The sequence below is a fragment of the Varanus komodoensis genome, unplaced genomic scaffold, assembly GCF_004798865.1.
Source record: "Varanus komodoensis strain SLA01 unplaced genomic scaffold, ASM479886v1 scaffold9, whole genome shotgun sequence".
NCBI lineage: Eukaryota > Metazoa > Chordata > Lepidosauria > Squamata > Varanidae > Varanus > Varanus komodoensis.
Genome location: NW_025336598.1, coordinates 14,368,726 through 14,383,059, shown reverse-complemented (window position 1 = coordinate 14,383,059; position 14,334 = coordinate 14,368,726). Strand labels below are relative to the sequence as shown.

The window sequence follows — 14,334 nt, the reverse complement described above, 5'->3', positions numbered from 1 at the left end:
AAAAGATATGTCAGCTGTTCAGCTGGGAAGAGGAGGAGATCCAAAAGCCTTTTTCCTGTCTCATTGCCCATGCAGAAGAGTTATAAAATGAAGGGGTGAGCCTGCCTGAAGCAGGAAGCCATCCTGAGTCACCAGATGAGTCATATGAGACCAATTGCAAGTGATAAGCTAAAGAAATGACTGTTCATTCAAACCAAAATGCCCAGAGGGCAAATATGTGGGATTTTATTTCCCCAGTAGAGGTCTTGGTTCCAGCTGGAACACACATGGAGCTGGCACTTGTCAAGAGTAGATCGTTATTCAGGAAATACCCAGAAGATAATTTCCAAGATTGGAAGCAGAAGGGTGGGGTGCATGAGAGGGGTAAGCCAGGTTGCCTCAATGGTCTCCCTCAATGCCATAGCATGTGTTCTAGCTGCACAAATTAAGGAATAAGCTTTCTTGCTCTCCCTTGAGAACATGAGAGTCAGGGAGTAGATGGATATATTTTGGTGTTTCCTAGTTTGCATGGGTGCGAAGCAAATGGGAGAATTATTGTAATATCTGCATCCCACCATTGTTCTAAGGAGATTAGGGTGAAGCAATTCATAGAATCATAGATACAGAGCGAATCAGAAGGGGCCTCCAGCACCACCTAGTCTGACCTCCGGCTCCAGCAGGCTCCACTCATGACACGCCTACCTTGTGCAAATGTTCAATGTTATCCTCAGAATAGTCCTGCAAGGTAGGTTAGGCAGAGACACTATGACTGACCAGAAGACATATATGAATAGTGTGTAAAAAGTTATTTCTGGACATATAAATGTAATATTTTCATCTTTCATCCAAGACTGACATCAGTAGTGATTGCAGTAACATGCACATGAAGTTAGTTATAACAGGAATCAGTCAGGATGTACAGAGTCTTATGGTCCTTGGCTGCTGATGAGAGAAGGAAAAATGGAATAACACCCAAGAATATGTGCTTAGCTGTAGTTGCTCTGCAGTGGTGTGGAAGATATTTTGGGCATTTTTTAAAAAAATGAGCAGGAAGCATGCTGGACCAGTAAACCATTCACTGGGCAACTCTGAAGCTTATTCTCTATGCAATAGCCTTAGCTGAGAAATTTCAGATTACATGCCAATTCTCCATAAATTGTCTGATCTGTTTTTAAATCATTTGGGCAATTGACATCACTGCTCCTAGATGTGGACTATTCTATACATTAGCTACATATCGCACTTCCTGTCATCAGTCCCAGTGCTAGTGATAATCAACTTCACTGGACAAGCCTGACTTCTAATCCTGAGGTCTCCTACATGGTGCTCACAGACACCCATGAGCCTGAAGACACCTTTCTTGGTACCTTCCATGTCTTGCCCTTCCTGATAATTTATTTCTCAGTTTCTTTAATGGACTGACAGGCTTGGTGTTTATTTGCCTTCAAAAGAGTGGCTTTGTGATATGGGACTTGCAATGTGCCTTTTCATTCTATGCAAATTCTGGGCCATGTCACATTTCTTCTAAACTCACATTTCTTCTAACCTTCATCTAGGAAATGCATGTTTTGTGACTGGCTAGGCCGACTGTACCAGCCATTTTATGAACTGAGCCAGCCCCACTATGGTAGCTATTTGGTGACACTGCTCGAGACTCAACATTTTAAATATGCCCACTGATCTCAAAAGTTGAAGATCCCTGCTCTAATAGAACAAAGAATTATATTATAATTATGCTATATACTGCTTGGGTTCCTTGCAAGAGGAAGAAAGATGGGGTATGAATGTAAAAGTAATAATACTCCATTCCTTAACCTATTTTTTTCTAGAATAAAGGGATTTTTTTAAAAAAATGAAACCAGCCTTCGTTCTGTGCTCCAAACCTGAAAATTATCTCAAAGTTCTAAAAGATTTCCTGGCAGACAGCTTGAATAAAGCACAATGCGCATATTGGACTGGTAGACCAAGTACTGTATCTGGATAATGCCCAAATAGTCGGGATGTTCAGTGCAATTAGTGAGCAAATAGGGACTCAGCAAAGAGCAAAAAGAAAGAAAACATGACCAAGGCCTAATTTCATCCCTACCTAAAAAAAAAATTGGAAAATCTAAATGTTCATTCATAACTAAATGTTTGTAATATTTTATTCTCGTCTTCATTAAAACTATGACCCTAATGTTAGGATGAAAGGAAATCAATCAAATAATGAGATGTGTTATTTTATGTTTAAAGGGTTGCCAAGCTTTGATTATTAAAATATCTCTGGGTGATTGGCAGTAGGTTGGGAAAGATTTGTGGCTCCCAATAGTCCAACAATAGCAAAAGAAAGATGGTTTTTACCAGCTAAATTAGGCTGCTGAAGTGCATAGAGCCTGGGTGACCACGTTTTTGTACAGAACTGTGAGCTCAGTTCATTTCTGACACTGATAAATTCCTAGAATCACAATGGGCCTGGGCCAACCTGTTCTTAAATTCTAAGTGGATGCTTTTTGCACATGGCTCAGGCTGGCAGATATTCTGGTTCTTGTAAAATGAAACATAAATCTGGCAGCTCTGAAATCTGCCATCCTTGAATTGCACAATTGCAGAACACTGCTTAGCTGAGCCACTGAAAGATCCTGCTCTGCTTTCCTAAATGTAAATAAATTATAAAGTACAAGCCATAAAAAAGCAAAGCAATGGTCCATGTGGTGCTATGGCCAGGGGAAAGGGGATGCTTTTCTTAAGACCAATTAAAAGATTGCTCAAATGCTCAAGTTCTTCAGAATTCTTACTTAGCGCAGGTGATTAAAATTTGGGGGCAGGGAAGAAAAGTCCAAAAAAGTTCTGTTGATGTACCCACTGTTTCTGTCTACTTTAGCTCTCTGCCTATTTAAGAATTGTGTGTTTCATCCCAAACAAGAGGCCAAGTGTCCTCCTTAACAGAGCAGTCTTCGGTATGAACGTTTGCTCTATCTGCAGGCAACCTTTCCCAATTTCAGTTTAAGGATAATGAACTGTAAAACCCTTGCCCAGGACAACAGTTAGCACCAGAAGAGCATACAGAGCAGGCAAGGACATGGCTGACCTCATCACCTGAAATGTGATACCTGCAGCAGCTACAGAATGCCTCATTCATTCAGTTTGCAATCTCCATTTTGAGACTGGCTGTAAATTGCAGGCCTCATGGCTATGGCATTTGGCCAAACTTTGGACTCCTCTATTCTCCACCATCCCCTATTTTTTGCCATCTAGCTAGTAATAGAACCCAAAATTCTCATTGGATGATGCAATAATTCAGTGTGGCTTACAAGCAGAGAGTGAGACAAATGGAGTTCAAGTGGGAACACACTATGAACCGCCCAGATCACTTCAGCTGTGGGACAATAGAGAAGAAACAGCAACCACGGTGAGAGGGCACTAGAGAAGGAAGGGCTTTGTCCCTTCTGGGGCTTCTGATGACCAAGGCACTTGCAGTAAAAGGTCTAAGAAGGGAGGAGAACCTTCCCACACTACCAAGTTTCAGGGGGGTTGGCCACAGCCCTGCAGAGGGTAAAACCAAGGCAAAGAGCCAGTGTGGTGCAGTGGTTAAGAGCATGGGACTGGGACTCAGGCGATCTGGGTTCCAGTCCCCGCTCAGCCATGGAGCCAACTGGGTGACTCTGGGCCAGTCACAGACTCTCAGCCCAACCTACTTCACAGGGTGGTGGTTGTGGGGATAAGATGGAGGAGGACATGTAAGCTGCCTTGAGCCCTTTGCAGGAAAAAGGCAGGATATAAATCAAAAAATAAATACAAATAAATAAAATAAAGGGAGCAGGGCTATCCCCACTCAGACCCACATGCATTTGCACAATTCTCCAACTGCTCAGTCCAAAAAGGCTCATGGAGTGGCTTGCAAGGAAGTAATAACAAAAATACACCAGAACAGAAGCTTGTAGTATAAAAAGGATGCAGCTTACAAAGTAAGGAGAAGAAGGGAGGAAAATAATTTAATAGACTCCTGTAGGATTGGTGGAATGGCCCCACTTACCTTCTCATCTCCAAAGGGCAGGGAGACTAGCCTAAGTGAAACAGACTCTTTGCCCGACTGTCTTCTCCACTCCGTTTTCTTTCCGCAAGGCTACTGATATAAAATCCATTCATACATTTCTATCCATGTGCTTACCACCCAACATTCCCCACACATCCATTCTCACATATGAAACAAGCACATTCACTGACACACACATAGCAGCACATGTGACTGGGCAGGTGTGTCTCAAGCCTAATTACAGGGCTGTGTGTGTGTGTATGCACAAATGTGTGAATTTGCACAGAAGTCTCAGTGCCCACAAAGTGAAAGGATATGGCTTTCTTCCCCAGCTGCACTCTCTAGAAAGGCCCCCCTGCATAGCAATTAGGCATTTTAAAAATATCTAGAGGCACCATTAGCAGTGTATGCTTAACCCACACCGCCCTTTTTGCCTTCTCCAATGTTCCAAATTCACACTCCCCCTGCCACTGATTTTAAATGCATGTTTGCAATCCGTTAGGAGGCACATGCTCCTGTCTCACACACTTTTGGGTCATTTTATAGAAATCAGAGCTATCGATCCTACAACACCAGAGCTCCCACTGCTGTCCAGTTGTTCTTGACTTCGGACAGCTATTTCTTCATCATACACTTTGCTTGCCAGTCATGTTACTAATGCATTCTGCTCTTAGGATAGTATACATTTTTGTTAACATTCACAAAAATACTCTGTTCATTTACTGCGAACTGATATTTGAAAAGATCATTGCTGGAAGAAAGTTATGTGAGACACTTGGGGGGAAAAATCAATATCATCATCATAAGCAGAAAAAGAAAACAAACCAAGTAAGCCAGCAGCTACTAAGGTACAAACAGTGATTCCACCCACCCTCATTCCAGTATGTCTGTATTTGTTGAACAAGGAAGTGAAGTAAAGTGCATTCATCTACCAATGGAGCACACATATTTAACTTTTTGTAATGGCTTTTGTGAGAAATGCAATTTGTTGCGATAGTCGGGATGCAATTCTATACACAATTACCGAAGCAAGTCTTGCTGAACTCTGTGCGATTGACACATTGCATTGCTTCCACTTGCTGCTACCACCTTTCCACACATCACATCAGGGATTTCTGCATTGTGTAACAGATTCACATGTTTTGATTAGCCTTCTTTTTCTAATTGTTCAGCGGTTGTGAAAATCTTGCAATAAAGGAGGCATGTGGATGTGTGTGTACTCACATGCATAGTTTACTGTGCTCTCATATTAGCTGTCATACGTGAAGTTTCAATACTCTCTTAACTTGATTGCCTTCCACGGTTTAATAGGATCCACATGTCTAGATAACATTCACTTGTATGCAAACAAAAAAGGATGAAGATATTCAGAGGGTACATGGATGCCTCAGCCCACACACCCTGACACAAGACTGCACAACATTATGGCAAACATCCTGCCTGTCCCTTGGGATGTCTATTTTTTATTTCTTCCATGTCCTTTCTTCAGGTAACATTTCAGAATATATTTTAATCTAAAGTATTTCTGTCATGCTTTTTGAGGGATACATCAAAACAAAAGTTCAGTATCTAATCATGTGTCTTTCAAGCTGGCCTTTGAAGGGAACATTTTCCAGTGCAACATGAAAAAAGAATATGGAAAACAGCCAGGATTTCCTTTGTAAGCAGCTGGTTTTCCACGCTTTAACTCACTGTAACACTAATGAACTTCTACTGAAGACATAACTACATCTGCTTTTGAACATATCTTCAAAATGGGTTTACAACGAAGTTGAGCCATCCTTCATAATTGGCTCTTTTTAAACTTAAAAAAAAAAAAAACCCAAAAGTAGAAAAATAGACAAGGGGAGAGTTTTTCTGCAAAGGATTCTATCAAAGGTCTTTGTTTCAGCAATATCTATTAAAGCAATTTTTAACTTTCTAGATAATAAGAGCTTTACAAGTCTATACTTCTGGCAACAGCAGTTCCTGAACCCGAAGCCTTTGGATGCTAGCTACAGATTCCCTGTGTGTATGTGTGAACTGGGTCACTGTTTTCAGGATCACTGTGGTTTAAACAAGCCACGAAGCCTTGTTTAAGGCCCAGCATTTGTCAGGCATCATGTGCCTAATCACCAACCTGGGCACGGCTTGTCTGAGGGCATTAGAGTTATTGGAGAGTTGTTTCCTGCCCCAATAAGTCGCATTGCCCAAATCTGGAAGACACAAGAAGCTGAACCTGTGTAGATTCATTAGACAAATGATGTCAGGAATAAACCATGGTTTAAACAAGCCATGATGAATGTACAAAAAGATCTCATATTTCCCCTGGTCAAAAGAAGACTGGAAGAATGACATAGATGAGCCCTCTGAGTACAGACAGATTAGTGTGAAAGCTGTCCACACACATAATGACTGGGTTTGCACCATCATGGGAGGCAAAGAAAGCCAAGTGGCATCTATGCTCCACCCCTCATGGTCATGGCTCTCCATGGCTTCTGAACCCAGTGCAGTATGCCACGTGGAGTAGCTTCAAACCCACCACAGAACCGTACAAGCAGCCATGGATGGAATGCAGGGAGCTGGAAAAAGAAGCAGCTGTGCTCTATTTTCCCCCATGATAATGCAAACCTGGTCATGGTTAATTTTGTTTATTAATGTCACAGAACAGCAAGATTAATAAATTTTAAAAATAACAATAATAAAACAGAAATAAAAGTAATACATTTTATACAGCATCTTCACTCAGGAAAATAACATGCTCTTTTCCTTTTCCTTTTTTTTTTTTTTTTTTGCACTGCAATCATAAAAAAATTGGCAACCGTTCCAGCAACTTAAGAAGATGCATCACTTAAACCAACTGATACAAAGTAGAAGGATTATTAACACGAAGATCTCTTATTAATGGTATAATTACTTTCTCTCTGAATTCCCTGAAAAAGCTGCAATATAAGAAAACACATTCCATTGACTTTACTGCAAAACATACCCATTATTCTACAAAACCATGCCCATTTGTGATAAAATTTTGGGTGAAATTGGGCACAAGTGCACCTGAAACTTTGAAAATGGTAAGGAAAGCTTATGGAAAAACCGCACTATCATCTGCACAAGTATACTAATGGCACAAGGTCTTCAAGGAAGGATGAGAAGGTGTTGAAGATGAACAACATTCAGGATGCCCCACTTTGTCAAAAAAGGAACAGAATGTGGATGCAGTGAGGTCTGTTCTCAACCATGATAGATGGCTCACTATCAGAAAGATTGCAGAGGAAACAGGAATTACCAAGTCAATTGTTCATGAAATTGTGACTCGGGATTTGAACATGAGAAAAGTGTGTGCAAAACTTGTTCCAAAGAACTTGTCATCTGCTCAGAAGGAACTCCATCAATTCATTTGCCAAGACCTGTTGGCCAATTTAGAAAGAGCCTGATTTTTTGAGTCAAGTGATCATGGGAGATGAATCCTGGGTGTTTGAGTATGATCCCAAGACAAAGAAACAACGTTCAGAACGGCATGCATTCTCGTCACCTCGCCCCAAGAAAGCTTGAATGAGCAAATCAAAAGTCAAATCAGTGGTCATTGTTTTTGGATTCAAGTGGAATTGTCCGTAAGGAATTTGTACCTACTGGTCAAACTGTGAATCAAACATTTTACCTGGAAGTTCTTGGTCGCTTGAGACAAAGAGTTTTTCATGTGCATCCTGAGATCAGTTCAACTTGGATCCTTCCTCGTGACAACACACCAAGTCACAGTGCTTTGGCTGTCAGAGTATTTTTGGCTGAAAAAAAACATCACGGTGGTTCCCCATCCATCCCACAGCCCCAACTTGGCTCCTTGTGACTTTTTCATACTCCCAAAGATGAAGAATGGTTTGAAAGGTCACCATTTTGGTAGTGTGGATAATATCCAAAGAGCCACTACACAGGCTCTGAACACCATCCCACTTGAAGACTTCCAGAGATGCAATGAAGAATGGAAAAATCTCTGGGAACGTTGTGTACACTCACAAGGTGCGTTCTTTGAAGGAGATTATGATTAGTTGTAAAATTTTTCAATAAATGAATTTTTAAAATACCATTCTCAATACTTTCTGGACATACCTCATATATATTGCACAAAATAAACCAAACAAACATGCCCACTAAATCAAAACGGATGATGCAGTCCTACGCTTTATGGTATCTAACTTCCTGATGGTTCTTCCCCGATATGCCACTGACCCTCCATTCATATGTTAATCTTACCTCCTTAGTAATAATGTGCCCAATTCATAATTACCTGGACAATCAGTGTATGATTTATCTGCTGCACATGATCAGCCATTACAAAGCAAAAGTGTTTCTTCCAAAAGCACCCTATCTGTTCAAAGAGATTCCATGCAGAAACAATCAGCATTCAGTGGTTAAGCAGTTACTCTTACCTAAAACTCAACTGCTGGGAATGCATAACCAGACACTGAACCAAGCAGTCTTTTAATTGAACCAGGGGAAAATCATGAAGTAAACAAAAAGAGCAGAGTAATAGCAACACAGCCAAGAAAGAAACTCAGATAAATCTAACATGAAGTAAATAGCAATAAATATAGCTAAATATCAGGTTAAAGTTGTCTGGAATGATGTTTTATGTCCTTTTTTTTAACCTGTGGCTTGGATTGCATCCAGTGATAAAGTTGTATACTTGGCAGATGCTCCTGAGATAAAGGTTAAGAGCCAAGAATCCACACCAATGTATAAGCTACTCATTGGGTTATGACATGTTGATGATGTTAAGAAATAAAACCAAGTGAAATGATGTATGAAATAAACTCTTACACAAGACTCCTCAGGCAGGTTGTTAATCAGGGTAATACACGGATCCCATTCAGGCTGCTTTGAACACACATGCTCATCTGTCTGTGTCAGTGTGCCCTCACAGATAAACCTTTCTACCACCTATGATACACTGCTTTTCTATGAAGTTACTTCACACATTAGACTGTAAGACACCAAGTGATGAGTAATGAAGAGATGAGCAGCAAATGAGTTCTGTCCATGTTCTACCCTCAATATTTTTTTATTGAGCATTACAAAAACTAAACCATAGAGACAAAAAGGATAAAATAAACTAAAACATTACAGTGATCCCCTTATATTAACATAAGCTAGGGATAAAACAGGAATAGGCTAAATAGTCTTTTGTTAAACCTTTCTGCTTGTGCCTGTGTCAGCAACATAACTGGATTTCAAACTTGACACCTGGAGCCAAGATATTAGTTCCATGAATACTGCGGGTAGAGAACACACTCAGGAAGGTGACATCTGCTATGGAAATGTGATCAAGTGACTAATCTACTTAGGGAATTTATTATGGTGCTATTGCTCCTCATACACTGATAAGACACATGATGTTCTCCCGGATCTGTTTTAATGTCAAGTTTTGTTTTCAAAAACGGGAGGGGGGAAATTGCACTTTCCTCTTGGGTTGGGACTTGTGTATGCCCTGTACTTCCAACATATGACATGACAATAGAGGATGTGGCTTGTGTCCTAACATTGCAGAGTTCTCTATGTATTGTGATGCAAATGACACAAACTTTTTTGTTCCTTCTCACTTCTGAACTGCACACCTAGGCATGTGTTCTCCTCCTGAACTATTGCTCCACATAATGGATTTGAAAGATTCAGTAGCCAGGGGGCCTTTGTAGGACCTTTCAAGAAAACACCTTGAAATCCTAGATCTTGTATAAATCTGTGAAAAAATAACAAATACAAGAGCAACTGAAAACACAGATTCCTATGATGTAATTGCTCACGTAATGTGCTCACAAATTGTGGTTGAATGTTGCACAAAGACAAAATGTGTGTGGCTTGAATACCACTTGGTTTGAGAAAAATGTTACATAGTATAATGATCTGCACCAACTCGAGATCCATTTTGGAGTTATGAGTGAGCACATATGACTAGTCTGATTCTGTGCATGTATGGACCTCTGCAGAAATATGCAATAGCAAAAGCACCTAAGGTATTTGTTGTTGTGGGCATCATTGCAATACATTTATACTCCACCTTTCTTTCTCTTGCTAGGAACCCAAAGCAGCTTACAAGAGTCTCTTCTCCATTATATCCTCAAAACAACCCTGTGAGGTAGGTTAGGTTCAGTCTCTTTGAGAGGCACAGCCTGCCCAAGTGACCCCCATGGCTGAGGGGGGACTTGAACCAGGAACCCTGAGTCTTGTAATCTTCACCAATACACCACACCAACTTCAGGTATTTATTTACCTAGAATATGCACATGTGTTAAGACCCCCTATCTCAAAGAAGAGGAGGAGGAGGAGGAGGAAAGAGGGGAATGTATACTGTTGTAAAGTTTATAACCACACTGGCACTAGTGTGTGACATGACAGAGCAAGACAAATGGTGTCAAATATTTGATGATGTTACATATCACAATACTTTGCCTTCACACAATAAACTTAATTAAGGTTTCAGAAGAAGTTTGCCTTGCACAATCAGGATTAATATAAGTTCACACCACAATAATTGGTAACAGGTGACACAAGTAAATGCAAATACAAGAAACTGTGGGATTAACTGGCATTACCATTAGAAGGCACTTCAGTGTAGATTAGGCTAGCACATACATTTTTGTGACTGGCTGCATCCTAAGATCTAAGTATACTTGAACACAAAACTGTTTAGTTGTTTTTCTCATGCAAGAAAGGTGATTTTACCCTCACAAACAAGGTTATACAAATGAGAAATGCCACAGGTATCACCAGAAGATAAATTATAAAAACTATTTTATTTCAGTCAAGAGAAGGAGGAATTAAGCCCAAATGTCAATGCAAATAAAGCTCCACAACAAAAGATTTGTGATGTTCAGTACCATAAATAAAACATGTTAAATTATCCAGCTTCATCTTACAAGTAATGCAGTTTCAAAAAATGAACATATAGTAATAGTTAGGTTGCCACTCTCTTACATGCATATAAGCAAGTATCTGGATTTAGACTTGAAATCATTTTTCACTTTTTCTAGGAAGTCAGAATCTGAATGAGAATGTCAAATGTATGTTTCAGGTGAACAAAGGGATCTTTGACACAAACCCCTAGTGCAAGCCCCTTGTGAAACAGGGTGTGTGCTACTGAAGTATTTTGTGGATCATATGAAAAGCCACAATTAAATGTCATTCTCCTGTCTATGGAACTTAAATACTGAGTAAGATAGAACACACTGGCATTTGAAGGCCAGTCATAAAGCTTCGTTTTGATTTTAAAGTATGGCAAGTTCTATCTTTAAGCTACTGGGAATTGCAAGTACAAAATGGACCTAAGGACACAGATTGACGGGAATTTCCAGGGGGCATCAATTATATAACTTAATATAAGAATGTCTTGACATCCAATCTTGGCTGACAGCTGTATGTGATTAAATTAGAATAATCTGGTAATGAATTAGGCTTTTAGGGAGGCTCACGGGGTCCCTGGAGTGAAGGGAAACAACTCATCATTAGCAGCAGATTGTCACTCCCAGAAGTAGCACAACTCAAGTCACACAGGAATACAAGCCTCGACTCAGCAAGTTGATACACACCTTCCCAGACCAGCAGGGGCTGTGAAACAGGCAGAGGCAGCACATTCAGCTCCTAAAGAGGAGGTGGAAGTTGGGGGAGATAACTCCTGACGTCATTCACAAGCAACTCTTTTGGCTCATGTACAGAAAGGCTATGATAGGTTCTGAAAAAAGCTGTGTCTGTGCAGAGCTGTAACATAAAGCTTTCCCAAGCAGAACCAGAAAGAATTGAGGAGAAAGTGTGAGATAAAAGTATGGAAGGGCAGAATGCAAGTTTCTTCAAGAGAACTGAAAGCAGTATATTGCCAGTCATCGTTTAAGTCAAATAGGTTTTACACATTTTGGTAGTGTTTCAAAACCTCTTGGTCAAAACTGTACACACCACAGAAAACGATACTTCTGTCATCCAAAACTCTAAAAACATCTGCCTGCAGTCAAGAAAAATAAAACAGTAAGTTTCTCCTATCAGAAAGATTATAGAAAGATTGCCAAGAGAGATATTGCCATGACATTTCATAGAAAGAGCTGGATTTTTAAAGTTAAATTCTTTAAATACTTTTTTCAAGTATTGCAGGATTTAGAAGATGATAAATGGTGTGACTGAGTAACGTATTATAATTCCTGACCATATTCTTCAGCCTAATAATTGCAGAATGCAGCACTGAGATTAGCCTTGTTATGAGTTCTTTTGTTCTTACTAAAATTCGTATTTCATGCATTCATGTGATATTAAGGGATATTACTTAAGGCAGTGATTGGACTTGCACTACATCCAAAAACGGCAGTTTAGCTAAAATTCAGCAGCATGCAGGACTGCTAAATTTACATAGAGAAACATTGTGAGGGGAGTTTCCAAGTGAGAAGTGTAAATTCAATTCTTGCAGAACTTTGTTCATTAATGCTTGAACCTTATGTAATGAAAGTGTTGCATAGTTTATTATTAGCTTCTGATGAAAGTCTAGCAATGCAGTTCAGCAGTTCTGAGGATGATCAAGCACCAGTGGCAAAAAGAAAAATCTGAAGAAGAGGCATAACTTTTAGAGTTGAAAGATCAGCAAGTACAGCCTGGAATGAAAAGAAAACATGCCTCATTATATTTCTATTTGAGAAGTTAACATTGCAAAGTTAATGAATAACATATCCTTTAGTAATGCATAATTTCAGTAACAACTACTGTTTCTGTATAAAGAATTTGTTTTGATTAATATTTAATTCACAATCTTTACTAAGCAATGATGCCCCCTATGTAAAGGATCAAGTCAATTTTTACTTTATCTAACATTTCATTTAGTATTTAACTTGTGACATAATGCTGTGATTTTAAAATTGTTTTGGCTGAGTCACTCAGGATGAAAGTAACATTTTATTATAATTAGGTTTTTTGACTAGAGTTTATTTAACTTCTTTCAGAATAAAATGATTTCACCTTGGATACAGGCATTTTGATAGAGCTGTGTTTAACATAAGGAATCATGTCCAAATGAGCTACCTTCATTTTCCAGCCTGGAGATTTTTGTAGACTATTGGTCTGCTACATAATATTCCAAACTTCATGACACTTTTAAGAGTTTGAGAGAGTGGGAAGAGGGAATTGTAGGAGGATCTGGTTAAGGAAACGATGTTCTGTCCAGTTAGCATACACCAGCAGGTGTGCTTACATGTGTGAGCAGCTAAACAATCCAGGAATGTGTCCAGATCTAGATCTCTGGCTTCCTCTCTCCCCAAAGTCAGAGAAAGAACCCATGATTTGTTCTAAGGGAGTTTCTTTGGTTTTATGAGAGAGAAAAGTGGAGGTCTGAATTTGGATGGAATAGAGAAGAAATACCTCTGAGTCATTTAGCCACTCCTGCTTGCAGAGGAAGTAATTGGGTACTAGATACCAGCACACTGCCTCATGCACAACAACCCAAGGTTTATATTGGATTGAGTCTGGGGAGCATCTTCTCGCCATGTTTGCATCTCTATTCACTATTTTTGCAGGTGCCATCACATGGTTGAACTGATTGCTATTGGTACTAGGGAATTTTTAGTGGTGGCTCCTTGTTTGTAAAATTCTGTTCCTTGGCAAAATGTATTTATCACATTTAAGCTGTATGAAAATCCCTAGATTTCCAAGCAGTTTACAGGAAAGCATATATAAAACAAAGGTGTATATGAAATATGTAATATCTGCAAACAGATTCAAATAGAATCTGCATCAGATTCAAATGTTTTAGGACTAGAAAAGATGTGCTGTGTTTTTTTCCAGCAGACTTTTAGATCATCAGATTGGATCAGATTGGGAACTTTTGCTTTTATAATAATGCATACAAAGTTACATGCTTAATAAATATAACCACTCTGTATTATTTATGTGATATGTTAGCTGAAGACTCCAGATTTTGAGAATTTCCTCATCATAAATTATTTCTTATTCATTTAAAGTTTTTATATGCCACAAAATTAACACTTATATGCCCTGGAGAGTAAAAGAAGGGGATGAATAATTCTTTAAAATATAAATCAATGAGGGTGCAATCCTTAGAAAAACAGAGAAGGTGACTGTTTGTGTATTTTGCTAAATATGTTGCTTCATTGTGCCTGCTTATCCACAATTATTTTATAATGTTTAAAAGGGTTCAACATCATAAAAGAAAATTATGTAACTTTCCAGCTGTCACTGTTCATCCATTTATTTATATAGGGTTTATACAGATTAATTTATCTGTAAGAAATAGAAATAGAATCTATTTATATAAATTTATCTATAAGTTTTGCAGCCCCAATAACAAAATATCAAGAAAAAGGCAAGGACCAAGGCAAGATAAG

General features: G+C 39.2%; 1 protein-coding gene across 5 annotated transcripts in view; it reads right to left on the bottom strand.

Annotated features, from left to right (window-relative positions):
- Nucleotides 1–10,789: 10,789 nt before the first annotated feature.
- Nucleotides 10,790–14,334, bottom strand: part of TBC1D19 (TBC1 domain family member 19) — an 80,236-nt gene continuing 76,691 nt past the window's right edge. For all 5 annotated transcript variants that reach the window (XM_044418411.1, XM_044418412.1, XM_044418414.1 and 2 more), the window contains one exon: nucleotides 10,790–12,591. Coding sequence is in view for 1 of the 5 variants with exons in the window: in XM_044418412.1 (XP_044274347.1) it covers nucleotides 12,517–12,591 (75 nt within the window). In the remaining 4 variants the exon portion in view is untranslated. The remainder of the gene's footprint in view (nucleotides 12,592–14,334) is intronic.